This window comes from Stegostoma tigrinum, chromosome 12 (genome assembly GCF_030684315.1).
Source record: "Stegostoma tigrinum isolate sSteTig4 chromosome 12, sSteTig4.hap1, whole genome shotgun sequence".
Taxonomy (NCBI): domain Eukaryota; kingdom Metazoa; phylum Chordata; class Chondrichthyes; order Orectolobiformes; family Stegostomatidae; genus Stegostoma; species Stegostoma tigrinum.
The window spans coordinates 59,949,194-59,963,461 of record NC_081365.1 but is presented as its reverse complement, the minus strand read 5'-3'; the positions used below and the strand labels follow the sequence as shown (position 1 = coordinate 59,963,461).

At 40.5% G+C, this 14,268-nt stretch overlaps 1 protein-coding gene across 3 annotated transcripts in view; it reads right to left on the bottom strand.

Annotated features, from left to right (window-relative positions):
• LOC125456959 (rho guanine nucleotide exchange factor TIAM1-like) overlaps window positions 1-14,268 on the bottom strand; it is a 278,224-nt gene that overhangs the window by 158,446 nt on the left and 105,510 nt on the right. For all 3 annotated transcript variants that reach the window (XM_059650354.1, XM_048540606.2, XM_048540607.2), the window contains 2 exons: window positions 11,238-11,410; window positions 5,980-6,204 (listed from right to left, as the gene is read on the bottom strand). In XM_059650354.1, the coding sequence (XP_059506337.1) occupies window positions 5,980-6,204; window positions 11,238-11,410 (398 nt within the window). The remainder of the gene's footprint in view (window positions 1-5,979; window positions 6,205-11,237; window positions 11,411-14,268) is intronic.

Genomic DNA, 14,268 nt, shown 5'->3' with positions numbered 1-14,268 from the left:
TTTCTCAACAGGGCCCTAGAAACTGTCCGCCACATTTCTTACATTTCCAGACCCATCCATTCACCACATGCCAAAACAATGCATTTTCTTCAGCTTCACTTTCCATCGTATCAGCCTTCTTATTTAACAGATTTTGCCACTTGTCACCTCCATCAGGATACCATCATGAAACACATCTTCCCCATTACTTCCTCTCTATGATGGTCCACTCTTCAACCACATCAACACATTGTTCCATTCCCGTGATCACCTTTGCCTGCAAGTGCAGGAAATGTAACACCTCTCTTTAGCCTCTTCTCTCCCCACCATCCAAGGCTTCAAGAATTTTTTAAAATGTTAAGCAGCAGTTTATTAGCACTTCTTTGAAGTTAATAAACTGTATTTGCTGCTCAAAATGTGGTCTGCTCAACGTTAGCGGGCCCAAACATCAAATGGGCGACTACTTTGTCATACACTTCTGTTCAATCCACAAGCACAACATTGAGCTTCCAGTGGCCCATCATTTTGACTATCTACCTTGCTCCCACACATCTATGTCCTCCTCCCAATACACTGTTTCAGTAAAACTCAACAGAAGCATGAGAGATAGCACATCCACTTTTGATTAGGCACTAACGGATTCAGCACTGAGTGAACAATTTCACAGCGTAAACTTCACCTGTCTGCTTATTCTTCCTTTATTGTGCACGTCAATTTTTTTTCTTATTTTTGTTTTTGGACAGCAGCACACTTGCTTTAGGCACATGTTTTATTCCTTTGTTTCTCTAGTGATGTTAACACCAATCCTCTTGGCCTTGTAAGATGAACTCTTCTGTCTTTTAATCACATTTCTCTTCAACCCCATCACAGATCTTCCTTTGTCCTTCTCCCACATACCCCTTTTCTCAAATCATATTTGATCTCTAATTTGTCCCAGTTGTGATCCTGAAACATTGAATACTGTTTTTTTCTCGCCAGATTATGCTTAACCTGATGAGCATTTTGACATCTTCTGTTGTATTTTCAGATTTCCAGCATCTCAGCATTCTGCTTTGAAAGCCTGAAATAATGTCCTTCTGTAGATTATAATACTTAAAATTGAGTCTTCAGAAAGGAACTTGTAAAATACCATTTCACAAGTTAGACTTAATTTCAGCTCTCCCAAGAGATTACGTGACTGGTGGATGGGGAGGAACAGGTAGCTGGAACTGATGATTGCGTAAAATTGAGCCTTCGGGGAGGAACTTCTGAAACACTGATTCACAAACTGGACTTAGTTTCATCCCTCCCAAGAGATTATGTGACTGGTGGGTGGGGAGGAACAGGGGAGGTGGAACTGATGATGTGCATCAGTCATACAACTGCAGCCTCAATTCATCATCTTTTGAATCTTGTGGTTGGAAATATATACACAAACATTATAGTTAGTCATGCCGAATGAAGCACAGTAACTTTACCACAAAGATAGAGAGCTTGCTCACTTCCTGACACAAGCCTAGGAATAAAAACATTTTCTAGTCTATTAAAGCTAGTTAATATTGCATTGCGTTTGTTAAGTTGAGGCAGAGGACTGACTATTCTGGTCAAAGCCTCAAACGAGCGACAAAATTGAGTCGTAGTGATTCATGGCTAAAGCTGAAAGTTTAATGAGCAGTCCAGATGTGCCTTGCAAACTATTTACATACACTTATATGTAAAAATCACCAACACAAACAGTACACTCTCATTACAAAAGAAATTTGCCATTTCCCTACTCCTGCTGTGGACCCTGGAATTCATAAAGTAAACACTAAAAAGTATATGGTATAGAGCTGGATGAACTCAGCAGGCCAAGCAGCAGCAGAGAAGCAGAAAAGCTGACATTTCAGGTCGAGATCCTTCTTCAGAAATGGGGGAGGGGAAAGGGATTCTGAAATAAATATGGAGAAGGGGAGGCAGATAGAAGTTGGATGAAGGAGAAGATAGGTAGAGAAGAGATAGACAGGTCAGAACGGGGTTGGAGCCAGTGAAGGTGAATGTACACGGGAGTTAGAGGGGGGATAGATCAGTCCAGGGAGGACAGATAGGTCAAGGGGGCGGGATGAGGTTAGTAGATAGGAGATGGGGTGGAGCTTGAGGTTGGAGGTGGGGATAGATTTTGGGGGAGTGGGCGGGGAGGACAGGTTAGGGAGGCGGGGCTGGGCACCCCTACAGCACCACCGATCCTGGCACTTTTCCCTGCAACTGAAGCAAGTGCTACACCTGTCCCTACACCTCCCCCCTCAACCCCACCCCAGGCCCTAAGAAGACCTTCCACATCAAACAGATATTCACCTGCTCATCTACTAATGTGGTCTACTGTATCCGCTGTTCCTGTTATGGGCTCCTCTATGTCGGGGAAATCAAGCAGAGGCTTGGGGACTGCTTTACAGAACACCTGTGCTCAGTTCCAACTACTACATCTCCCAGTTGCGAACCATTTGAACTCCCCCTCCCACTCCTAGGATGACATGTCCATTCTGGGCCTCCTGCATTGCCACAATGACGCCACCTGAAAGATGCAGGAACAAAATCTCATATTTCGCTTGGGAACCCTGCAGCCTGAGGTTATCAATGTGGACTTCACAAGCTTCAAAATCTCCCCTCCCCCGAAACTCCCAAAACCAGCCCAACCAGTCCCCACCTCCCTAACCATTCCTCCCACCTCAAGCTCCACCCCATCTGCTAGCCACCAACCTCATCCTGCCTCCTTGATCTGTCCGTCCTCCCTGGACTGACCTATCCCCTCCCTAACTCCCCACCTACATTCACCTTCACTGGCTCCAATCTTGTCTCTTTGACCTGTCTATATCCTCTCCACCTATCTTCTCCTTTATCCATCTTCTATCCGCCTCCCCCTCTCTCCCTATTCATTTCAGAGTCCCCTTCCCTTCCCCCATTTCCCATGTTGATAGGAAAATTTGGATATTGGCAAAATTCACATCAACTGCTTTGCCATGGGGACCCCAGTTCTTCTTTTTGATACTAAATTTCAACACTATGAAACTCATTACCCTAAATGGGCATAAATAGAAAGCATCACTGGCAATATTTCAATAAAAGGGTGAAATGTAATGGGTCAAGACAGTATGATGAATAGAATTATGGTCAAACTCTGAGGGAGCAAACTGACCTATTATTTGGAAATTTCTCACACAACCTAATCAGGGATAGATGCATATTTGAAGAGATGAGGGTAAAGACAAGATGAATGTGGATCTTGAGTTTCTCAGTTTTGGAAGATACTTCAAAAAAATCAGATCATAAAGTTATGGTCCAGTTTAAGGTTGTTCAATCTTTTTGCACAAAGGTAGCAAATTTCAAATTTTCTTTCATTCAGTAGGACAGTGAGAAAAAAATCAGAAAGGTTTGACGAAATAGTCAACACAAATGGGAAAAAAAAATCCAAAACAATAAATTGATCATTTAAATAAACAATAAATGACTTTGAGAGAGAAGACAATTGGAAAATGACAAAGCAGCACAGCAAACTAATCTGACTGTTTCTTTGTTACTTCATTTCAGAAGGAGAACTAAAGACAGAACCAGGTGTCAAGCCCTCAGCTGGAGGGGAAGAGAGGGGTGGATAGTATCCGTCTGGCTCGCCCAAGTGCCCGCGACCGACCACGCACACACACACACGCGCACACACACACCTTTATCTCCTTCCCTCCTGCCCATACATTGTCTCTTTATCTTGCACTTTCTTCCCCCCTCCAACTTTCTCCCTCTCCCTCACAGGCATTCTCTCCCACAAATTGCACACTTTCTCCTTTTTTTTAAATCCTCCCTCCACTGAAAAGATTCTCTTTTTCTCCTCCATCCTGCTCACATACTCTCTCAAACTCTCCCTCCCATCCTCATTCACTTTCCCCTCCCTCCTGCCCACATTCTTTCTCCCCTCCCTCCCACTTGCACATTCTTTCCATTCCCCATCATCCCACTTACGCGCACACACACACACACACACACTCTTCTCTTCCTCCCATCCATGCACACACTCTCTCATCCCCTCTCTCACACTCTGTCTCTGTTCCCACCCACGTATCTTTTTCTTTCTCTCTCCCTTTTCTCCCAACCACCAATCACTTGCCTCCTCCCTCACCAACTGTCTCACACAGTGCAATTTTGGAAGAGTGGTCTACCATCTTGACTGCATTTCCTTCAAGTAGCTGGTGCCTGCTGTAAAGACAGCACCTTTTTCATTTTGTAGAGACCTTTCCTGAGTGAAACACCACCCTGTATCTCACGCAAGCAGTGGAAGCATTCGGAAAATGGAAGGTTGAGGAGAAATCTTATGATCAGCAAGAAACAACCCACAGATTTTGTGAACCATGACTATGGAACTGTTTTGCAGTTTTCCACCCATCTATGTGTTTTTCCTATTTATGTTTCTTTGTGTGTGAGGGGGAGTTTTCAGGGGTTTAGAATTTTAATTTGTAAGTTTTCTTAATTTAGTGTAATTGTTTACCAATAGCTGGGATTGAACAACCTGTAATAAATCTTAATTCCTTGTTCAGTACAGAAACCTGATTCATGCTTTTTGTTTATCTGTGGATTTCGCACATCACTTTTACAAACTGAACACTTGAGATGGCCCCGCAAACAGTGGGCTTTTTTTCCAGCATGATATCCCATTGAGTTGTGACAGTGCCTTCTTCCTGTGCAGTCTCATCTTCCACTGATCTCATCTCCAGCTTTGAGCTTCAGCCTCCAACCAGTTCATAGGATATGGCTGTGAGCCACTCACCCAATTCACAGGTAGTCTGATTCTTCCTCTCTTTTTCCTCTTCCCCCACCCACTTGCGTCTCTTCCAATCAGAGACCATTCCTCATTTACATTCATTAATCACCTATCAGCAGGAAAGGTGGATGAGAATTGGTCTGAATATGTATTTACCAACATTAGCAACACCATTTGAAGGCTGGTAGGACCCTTTGGTAGGCCTCAATCAGGTCAGCAAGCTGCTTGTTAGACATAATGGGAACTGCAAATGCTGGAGAATCCAAGATAACAAAGTGAGAGGCTGGATGAACACAGCAGGCCAAGCAGCATCTCAGGAGCACAAAAGCTGACATTTCAGGCCTAGACCCTTCATCAGAAAAATCTAGGCCCGAAACGTCAGCTTTGTGCTCCTGAGATGCTGTTTGGCCTGCTGTGTTCATCCAGCCTCACACGTTTCTTGTTAGACATGCCTGGCCTAGTATTAGTCAATGAGATATGTCTCCAACTGTGAAAATATTTTTACAATCAACTTTAAAGGCAGTTAATAGAAGACTCTTGTAAAGAGAAACTGATGCCTAAAAATATGAAATTATGAATTATAATATGTACTAGTTTCCCACATTGACTGAACACTTGCAGTGATCCAAAATGTATTGATAAATTAATTAAGTATATCCCTTACGGCATAGTTTAGTAAATTCAGAGATCACATAGTTCCTACCTGATACATCTTAAAAAGGGGCAGCTAGCTGAGTTAACGGAATAGCTCACATGTGATGTCAAATAATTCCAGGAGCATTATTCCTGATCCAGCTGTGGTAAACAATGATAATACAGTAGGGAGCCGGAGAAACACAGCAGACCTGGCCAGAAATGAAGAAGGGTCCCAACCTGAAACATCAAGTTTCCTGCTCCTCTAATGCTGCCAGGCCTGCTGTCTTCCTGCAGCTCCACACTGTGTTATCTCTGACTCCAGCGTCAGTAGTTCCTGCTATCTCTGAGTGGTAAACAATGCCTCCCTACCCAGCTGAGCATGGAAAGCAATTGAGATTTACCATGGTCAAAAGCTGCCAAAGAAAACAGTTCAGGATGAATGATGAGCAGACAATGAAACAAGCATTTGAATGAATTACACCCCCTTAAAAGTACTTGCTTTTTAATTTTCCAAGTTATCAATCTTAACCACAGTACTTAGTGTACAATTAATACATTTCAAAAGGGTGGGAAAACTGAAATTGCACAAAGAAAGCTGTTACCTGATCAAGTATAGTCTTTCGCTTTTTTGGATCACTAACAGAAGACAACTGCATATCTCCCATTTTCTTCATTTTTTCATCCATGTCAATCTTCTGTTCAAGCTTCTTAATCTCTGACTGCAGTAGTTTAACAGTATCTTCTCTGCGATATTGTCTTGCCACTGATGCTGCACAGGCAGAATGAATTGCAGTAATCCAGTTTTCCAGTTCCGTCTGGCTGCAGGTCTGCTCAAACACAAATTGTTAAAACTTAAACATGAGGAGGAAAACTCATTAAGTAAATTATGTAACTAGGTTAATCAAAACTGAAATACATTTGGAGACATGATTGCAATTGGAAAACACCAGTCAGATACAGTTACTAACCTCAATAAACATGATTGACCAGCAAATATGAACAGTGCTCCAGCAATACCGCTGGTATATCACCGAAGACTGATGAGCAGCAGCTCTGGTAACCCAGTCCTAGATTTTTTTTGCCAAGTCAGAATAAATGTTGTGTACGGCTGAGAAAGCAAGATAAACTTCCACCAAAATTAACCTTTCCCATGGAAAAATTGAAATGTTCAGGCATCAATTTAATGAAAAAACAGTCCAGAATCTTAACATCTGCAGGAGCAAGCTCCAACAAAACAATCTACAGGACAAAAATACATGAAAATTCCTTACTTTTGGAAACCTGCTACACCTAGACATCTTAGGTAAGAATTCCTGTCTTCCTATTACACTAACACATTTCACAAAACATGTGGCTTTGAGTACAATGAGCATACAACCATTACCAAAACGGACATTTGTTTCATGTGAACAGTCACACATTGCCTACCGAATCAATAATACTGCCAAAAGATTATATACACAATCATTGGTGAAGACATAAAAGAAATCACTTGATGCTGATTAGGTTCATCAAATTTGAAAGGAAGCTATGACAACAAATTCATAATGTACATTAGGGGCAGTTCCTTAATGGAGAGGCAGGCTGAAAGAGAGTTACAAAAGTTTACAGTGAGATATTGGTAAGCTCAGTGGGAAAAAGTTGGCAAATGGAGTATAATGTGGGAAAATGTGAAGTTGTTCATTTTGGAAGGGAGAACAAAAGAACAGAATTATTTAAATGGAGAAAGCTGCAGATATCTGCAACACAAAGGGACTTGGGGGTACTTGTGCAAAAAACACAGCAAGCTATTGTATTGGTGCAGTAGGTAATCAAAAGGCTAATGGTATGTTGACTCTTATTTCAAGGCAGTTGAAGTATAAGAGTTGGTAAGTCTTAACTACAACTGTACAAGGTGAAGGTGATTTTAGAATACATTGCATCAGATGATCAAAATCTTGGTTAAAGAGAGAAACTAAATGGCAGTCTTAAATGTAGTAAGTGATTCAGAAAGGTTAGGAGATGCAGGCAGGAAATTCCAAAGCTTAGGGTTGAGTTACATGAAAACACTTCCACAATGGTGGAATGACTAAAGCAGCAAAAATGGGGTGAGTTTGAACTTATTGCAATGTTCAAGTGGGCCTGCTGTGTTTGGGTTTTCCACTTGCTTGAGTCATACCCTTTCCCCAAACGGCAAAAACAGGGTCTCTTGGAAATGCGAGTGGGACTCCCAGATCATGTTTAAAAATTTGCAAGGACTCAAAATCTTTGCTCAGGTCTCCAAATCCGAGGGAGGTGTTAGAAATATCAGGTTTTGTCATTGGCTATACTTTAAATTATAAATTTGCTAAATCTACTATAAATTTGCTTTTTTAAAAAAATTAAAATACATTCCTACAGCATTAACTAGCCATTAAATTATGTATTTAATTCCTAAACGGAATGGAGTTGGGGGTCTAGACAAAAGCCAATTGACATTTCTCCCTGGATTCAAGCCCAAAGTGATTAACATTTTGATGGAAATAGGTTTTGAAAAGAGTCTCAAGTCCCAATAGCAAGCTATTGCCATCCTGGCTTACTGGTTTTTCAAGACAACCCTGGACCTCACAGGTAAGTAAATCTGCAATAAACTGAGAAGGCAAGAGGGAGCAAAGAGAGACAGTCTGTATTGTTCAACTCTTGGACTGAAGCGACCATGTTTGTGTGGATTAAAGTGCAACCCGATGTTTCACTGAGACAATAATCTCCAGGAAAACCCTTCCCATAAAAGTCAATTTGGGGATTAGAGGTTATGCAGCTGGAACTGGGAGCTGAATGCTGGTCCCTGGACAACTAAGCACCTACTTAAAGAATAGTGTGAAATATACCACTTAGACTAATCTACAGTTAGAATCTTTAAAAGCTTAAATTACTATATTCAGAAGTCAGTCGTCAGTTTCAATTGTATCCAAAGATTGGCACTGCAAGAACATACATTTTGTCATTAAAAGGTATCGACATTTCTGAAAAACGCTCAAATTCTTTCAAAACTATGTACAAGCTGATAGCAAGCTATGATTTTTTTGCGATGATAATGACGGAGGAGAGCACATCATTTCAATTTCTGGCAATTCACAAGTGGCAGTATGACTTCCCACTATAAATTTGTTTTTTTAAAAACATTAAAATACACTCCTACAGCATTAACTAGCCATGATTTTCACAGAAAATTGTGAACCTTTAAAATTTGTAAAAATGCTGAGCAGGACTGAACAAGAGTCATTGCCTTCTGCAAACAAGTTCCAAGTGAAATCGATTCTGGATAATGGGCACGGGTCAAGGCTACAGTTTGCTTCCCTCACTCAAGCTAGTAGTGAGGATAAATATACTGATGAACCTTTTAGAATTGAAAAAAATTCCATCATTTATTGGTCAGAGCAGTAGATTTGCCTGATTTTTTAAAGCAACATCACATTGCTTTGATCGCCCTACAGACAGAATTGAACTTTTGAACCAACATGCTAACCAGTTCTCTATTGGCCAAAGTTTTTCATCTCAGTTCTGCAGAGTATATCTGACAGTGTTATTTCATTATTTGTTAATGCTAATTAGGAGAAAAAGTTGCCTTTGTTGTTTTAAATCCAAGCCTTTTTTTCCCCTAAATTATAGTAACAAAGTCACACAGCATGGAAACAGATTTTTCAGTCCAACTTGTCCACGCGACCAAGTTTGCCAAACTTAATTACCTGTTGCCTGCATTTGGCCCATATCCCCCTAATCGTCTCCTACATGTCCAAATATCTTTTAAATGTGGTAATTGTACCTGCATCTAACACTTCCTCTGGCAGTTAATTCCTCATGTGAATCACTCCATGAAAAATGTTGCCCCTCAGATCCCTTTTAAATCTGTCTCCTCTTACTTTAAAAATCTACCCTCGGTTTCAAACTGTCCTATCTTAGGAAAAGACCTTTGCTATTCACTTTATCTATGCCCCTCATGATCTTATAGCTCATTATAAGGTCACCCCTCAACCTCCTACGCTCCAATGAAAAAAGTCCCAGCCTAGCCAGCCTCTCCTCATAACTCAAACCCTCCAGATGCAGCAACATTCTGGTAAATCATTTCTGAACCGCCTCAAATTTAATAATATCCTTCCTATTCCAGGGTGACCAGAACTGTACATGATACTCCAAAAGTGGTCTCAATGGTGTCCTGTACAACCTGAACATAACATCACAACTCTTTTCAATTAAGCGGTGTACAACAGATAAATTGCAATGTTTGTCTGTAACTATTCAATATTAAAATTATGATTTACTGCTTCAAAAACTTGCCATTCAAATAACTGAAGCAGAAAGCTACAGTGGACTGGTAAAGAAAAAAGATGTGGGTCCTTTTAAATGGAGTTCAAAGAAATGACTTCTGTAACCATAAATTGGGAAAGAAAAAATTCTGTTTTGAAATCAAACAGTGTTAACATGGAGTTCTGGAAAATGCTGTTTTTTTCGCAAAAACATCAATGCTTCCTAAAGCAATCTGCATTAACTGTCCAGGTTAGGAAGTGAAATCATTCAATCAAATGAAATAGCCGAGAGGAGCAATGTTTACTCAACCCTTAATGTAACTTTATGGCTGATATTAAAGGCTTCTTTATAGACCAATGAACCCAACTCATGCAAGTAAAATAAAAATACTTGGATGTCTTAAATTTTCCTGGATATAAAACTTCCCACAAAAGAAAACCAACTTTGCCCATTAGGCTCCAGGCTTTAGCTTAGCGGATTAATTGCTGTTGTGAAACCTTGTTATGCACAAATTTTTCAACACATTTACCTCCTCAACAGTGATGACACTTCAAAATTAACTAGCTGCTAAACACTTTAGGATGGACCAACGTTTGTTTATCTTTCTATATTTGTACTCTTTCCCTTCTGTCAATGAATTGTGTCTGGCTCTGTACCGGTGTAGGGTTTTGCAACATAGGAGCTATGATCAGACAATCTGGAAAGGTTGGAGTAATTTTTAAATGGTTTTAAATTTTTAAACTCCATGGCATGTATTTTTATTTTTTGAAAAGATGTCACACCCATCAGTCTGTTTATAAACATCTGATTTTGTGGTGAGTGAGTGATAGATGCAAAATAAGATTTCAGATTAAGATCACTTTTGTACAACGCTACTTTTTAGCATTGTGTTTAAAAACACTTCCCAGGAAAATAAAAATAACATGGACAGACAGTGAGCAGGTATGAATGCTACCAACTGAGCCACAACTGACAGAAGTGGCATGGTCTATAAACTGAAAATGTTATCCATCAATTAAGGCAGTTTAAAATTCTGTGACAAAAACAAAGTTGTTGGAAAAGTTAAGCAGGTCTGGCAGCATCTGTGAAGAAAAAAATCAGAGTTAACGTTTCAGGTCTGAGGAAGGGTCACCTGCTGAGCTTTTCCAGCAACTTTGTTTTTGTTCCTGATTTACAGCATTCGCACCTCTTTCAGTTATTATTTAGAATTCCATGAATTGCTAGTGGTCTAAAAGTTTACCTAAAAGAAATTAACACAATTATTTAAGAAACACTACATTTCAGTCCAGAGTCCATTATTAATTTTAAAAAATTAGTTGGATAATTACAGGTAATATAGTCTGGTGAATCTCAGACAGCAAGTCACAATGAAGGATAACTCAAACCGAACGTGTAATTTTTCATTGATTACTGATAAACAAATGTTATCTATATTTCAATGTAAAAAGTAACTTGATTATTTACACCAGTTTAGTCAAATAAGAATAACAAAAAAAAGAAAGTGCATGCTTGGAAACAGTAATGTTATAATACTGAACGTTGGTTAATTAACTTGAAAATTGAGAAATATCAGAAAGAAGAGTGATATACTACATACCTGAAATAAGAAAGCATCCCCAAGTGAATTGCTGAGACAGAACACATAATCTTTCTTAGGATGTTCAGGCACTGCCTGAACGATGCTATTTTCAATCCAAACCATGTGCTTTGGTACACTGTTCTGGTCCATTCCTGATCTTTCATCACCATCGTAAAAAAATAAGGTGCAGCCTAAAGTTGTAAAACGAACATAATATTTTAAATTAAGTGTAAGTTACAGTAATTAGAAGATGTCAGTGCTGCCAATGTAACATTCTAAACTATACGGCAAACAAGAGTATTTTTAAAATCTTTATACTTCTTAGACAATGTACTTAGAATTGTCAAACACGTTTGAGAATTATATATTCTTCTGGTCAATTTACATCTTACATTCATAAACATGTGAATTCCTTGCTGAAATATCCTCCAGTACCTTATCTGAATGGCCATTCTTCGGGCATCAGCCTTGATGGTGAGTAATATTGGGATTTCTGCTCAATGAGATATGCAGCTATGTCTGATATTTATCACATTTCCACAAGAGGCAACTGGATGATCATCAGGAGCATGAACTCTAGCTGAATTTGTCCACATTGCAAACAGACCAAATCTATTTGTTGCACTTTGACAGTACCTCAATTGAGATTGGTTTAATTACGGAATGCAAATTCCTGAAGTAATCAGTCAGGGAATGGAAAAGTGAACTCTAGTGCATCGGAAGTTTAATGTCCCCTTATGGGGTCTAAAGACAAACTCAGAAACACCACCTGGCTTAAAGTAAAAGAAACACTAAAAAAAGTCTTATGGACTTCTTTTGTCCCAATCCTGCAAACCAGGTTTAACCAGCGCATCTGGCACTCATTGGCAGGTAATGCTAAATCAAAACACTGCAACATCCAAATAAAATAAAGATGCCTGACTTAAAAATGTAACTAACCCTGCGCTACCAGAAACCATACCATTAAATCAGCAGCACATAAGAAGCCACTAGAACTGAGGAATAAAATTGGTCTATGTCTATAAAGGAGCAATCCATTTGCTGTTTGTTTTGAGAGGGAAGTTTCTAGTTTCCAGATCATTTCATTTTTGTTTAATCAACATTGGTAAACCCTGCGGTTACCATGGCGTTTTGTCACTTATTTCTTCTGGATAGAGGATCAGTTTAAAAAGTTGAGGGTTGGCATGCAACAGTATGTATCAACAGCCAATGATAAAAGAGCAGGTTGGGAGGCCACTCCCATTACACACTGTGTACACTTCAAGAGTCTTTTCCAGGTTTATCAGAAAGAGTGACACCGAAGGCTGTGCGGTCCCAAGTCATGTGTTTCAGAATTCTGCAGTTTCCTTGGTAATATTCTTGATAAGAGAGGTGGAGAAGAGTTATCAGGGATAGCAGGAATGTGCATTTGAGGTTTGAGGCCCAGTGGTGTACTCTTGCTCCTTGTTCATGCATTCATACGTTTGTATGCTCGACAACAGGATCTGCTGCCTAAAAAACTAGGAGGCCATGCTTAGCTAGTGACTGTTCTTTGGTAATAGTGGCTATTAGTTTTTTCCAGGGGTCATCAGCTCCTTCTCAAAGTGCAGAATACAGCTGTGTTGAGTTTACCAATGCCCTACTGGCACTGCCTCAGGACTATTGTGGTTCATAGTAGTGTCCATACTTTGAGCCAGGAGGCAAGGGTTCAAGATCCAATTGCTCCAGAAGTGTGTCGTAATATCTCTCAAACAAGTGACTGGAAAATATATTTGCAGTGGCTCAACCATACCTTTCCCAATTATCAGTAGTCAACAGGAAAAAGTTCAGGGATTCACTACAATGAGTAAAAAGATTTCGAGTGGTCCCTGAATGCTTCAGAACTCAGCTAATCACTGCTTCTGAAAGAGTCTTGGCTTGCTGACCTGCTGGAACTACAGTGGATATTGGTTGAAAGGACAGAAAAGGAACAAGCTCACTGACATCCTAGCTAGGACACAATTTACACTTCTTCACACCACTGCCACCATCATGGGACTGGAGATCATCATTTTTCCACTCTTTAGAAGAAGAACAGACTGCAAAAAACAAATGACTACTTGAAAATTCTTATACACTTAGTTCAATACTTAGCACCTCATTTAGGCTGGGAGAACTAATTTAGTTTCGCCAAGCTGAAATCTAGAGCATGGATGGCAGCGACTGGAGCCTCTTCTTACTCTGTAGAATCTAGTGACATTGGTTACATTAGTTCAGACCTTCTGCAGCACCTTTGAGATAAAATTGCTCTCCATAATGCCACTGTCCTGTGAGAAAACATCCTGCAGGCTAGTAACAGAATCCGCCAGTCTCTCGGCCATAATAATGAAACTCCTGAGCACGCCTTCAACCTGCTTATGAAAGCCAGTAATTTTCTCACGTTTGGATCCTTGATGTCAAACACAAGATCTACATCTCTTTCGAATTCAGAGATGGAGGAGGATCTTGCCCTTCAGCAAGTCTTTTGAACTGTCCAACAATCAGTACCTGTTGCTTCTCAAAGGTGCTGACCATTTCCCAATGTGTTGAACTTCTGTTGTATTATTTGAGGAGAGGTAACTATTTGCTAATCAACCTGTTCAGAGATGTTCTTAGACACCTCTAGAACAGGTGTGACTTGAACCTGGGCCTCCAGGCTCAAAAGATAGGACACTACCTTTTTGCCCAAAGAGCCCCAACTGAAAGAAAGTTCTCACACATCACCCCACCAACCTCCGGATACAACGCATCATCCTCCGACACTTCCGCCATCTACAATCCGACCCCACCACCCAAGACATTTTTCCATCCCCATCCCTATCTGCTTTCCGGAGAGACCACTCTCTCCGTGACTCCCTTGTTCGATCCACACTGCCCTCCAACCACACCACACCCGGCACCTTCCCCTGCAACCGCAGGAAATGCCACACTTGCCCCCACACTTCCTCCCTCACCCCTATCCCAAGCCCCAAGATGACATTCCACATTAAGCAGAGGTTCACCTGCACATCTGCCAATGTGGTATACTGCATCCACTGTACCCGGTGTGGCT